This window comes from Perkinsus marinus (assembly GCF_000006405.1).
Source record: "Perkinsus marinus ATCC 50983 genomic scaffold scf_1104296972058, whole genome shotgun sequence".
Taxonomy (NCBI): Eukaryota; Perkinsozoa; order Perkinsida; family Perkinsidae; genus Perkinsus; species Perkinsus marinus.
This window is the reverse complement of record NW_003201888.1, coordinates 73,888-75,281: the sequence shown is the minus strand read 5'-3', so window position 1 is coordinate 75,281 and position 1,394 is coordinate 73,888. Positions and strand designations below refer to the sequence as shown.

The following is a 1,394-nucleotide window of genomic DNA, read 5'->3' as shown; positions in this document are numbered from 1 at the left end:
AACTGGTGGCACGAATGACCTCATATATTATGAAACAGTATTAAATACCTGTATTAAGTTTGTTCATCGTATTGTCGAATCTCGTGGTGGGTTATATAGGGTCTGTGTGTGTGATGGGTCCTCAGGAGAGGGTTCTGTTGAAGATCTCCTCCTGCTCCTCCTGCTCAGGGCGTCTCTGCTTCGTTGCTGAAGTACTTTGACGATAACTACAGAGCGCCTACCCCCCACAAATTCGATAGTAGTGTGGATGAGAAAGAGTATGTCTAAGCTTTTAGGAGAGCGGCGTCTCAGTCGTTCATGGTAATTGATACCAGATACCGACTATGGGCCAGATCACGGCAAACCTTCTGGATAACCCGTCATATGAGATGGGCAGTAGCGGGAGTATTGCTGTAAGGAGGGGCTACGCCTCCTCATTGGATGTCTCCATTGCAGGTTGGTCGTTGCTATGACTTTTGTCGCGGTTAATTTCCATGGACCTATCAATGGCAACACCCTGAGTATGGTGTCTGGAGTGGTGGTAAGTGCTTGTGTGTAGGAGTCGCATCATCGGTGCAGTGTGGGGGGAATATATGTGCGCTTCCCTCAGCTGAGCTGAAGAGTTTTATCGATAATTATAGGAGTTTATATACGAACTAGGGTAGACGTGTTTAGGTGCTAACAAGAATCTCTCAGAAAATTCATATTCTATGTGCATATTTTTTCACACTGACTCGGTGATTCTTTCTACCTCCTCCTCCTCTTGACAGGTCCAAATTGCAAGTGGTGTATTATTACTGATTTCCGTTTGCCTTACTGTGATTTCCTTTGGCAAACCTCGTCGGCTATTGACTGCTGGGATGTTATTCTTCGTATCTACATCTTTATTCTCCTGCGTCTATGTCTACAACTTCGGCAGAGCTATGGAGGATGTAAGAGAGTAGCTCTACTGTAATTGGTATCTCTGTATTAGGCTGTTACTCACAGCGTATATCGTTATGGTCCAGTATTCTCAAGAATCGTCTGGGTAGCTGATCCGGTAGGCGTCCTTGTAGTGTTGTAAGCAATAGGGATTGGTGTGGTATGCTTAGGGCCTATTCACCATCATAGCGAGCCATGTTAGTATGTCCCATATTGGTGCCTTACCTTTACTATGCATTGACGTTATTGTCACTATTGGTGTTATCGCGAGGTGAGATCCGTTGAGGAATAGGGATGTGGCTGATTACAATGTCCAGTTCCCTATTCTGGTTGGAGAATTCATCCGTACTACTGTCCATGGCCGATTTGATTAACTTCATCATAGTGATAGCAGTCGGTAAGTTGCCTGTTGTTGTCATCCTCCCTCCTCCTCCTCCCACTATCTGCCTCTCCTCCTCTTCAGCTTTCTTATATACCATAAATCTGGAAAGTCA

At 45.1% G+C, this 1,394-nt stretch overlaps 1 protein-coding gene across 1 annotated transcript in view; it reads left to right on the top strand.

Annotated features, from left to right (window-relative positions):
• Positions 1–1,394, top strand: part of Pmar_PMAR025853 (hypothetical protein) — a gene marked incomplete at both ends in the record, with an annotated part of 4,226 nt that overhangs the window by 356 nt on the left and 2,476 nt on the right. The window contains 8 exons of the mRNA XM_002766702.1: positions 1–37; positions 169–257; positions 315–392; positions 436–520; positions 750–911; positions 953–1,018; positions 1,071–1,171; positions 1,218–1,297. The exon at positions 1–37 is cut by the window's left edge and continues 4 nt beyond it. Coding sequence (XP_002766748.1) covers positions 1–37; positions 169–257; positions 315–392; positions 436–520; positions 750–911; positions 953–1,018; positions 1,071–1,171; positions 1,218–1,297 — 698 coding nt within the window. The remainder of the gene's footprint in view (positions 38–168; positions 258–314; positions 393–435; positions 521–749; positions 912–952; positions 1,019–1,070; positions 1,172–1,217; positions 1,298–1,394) is intronic.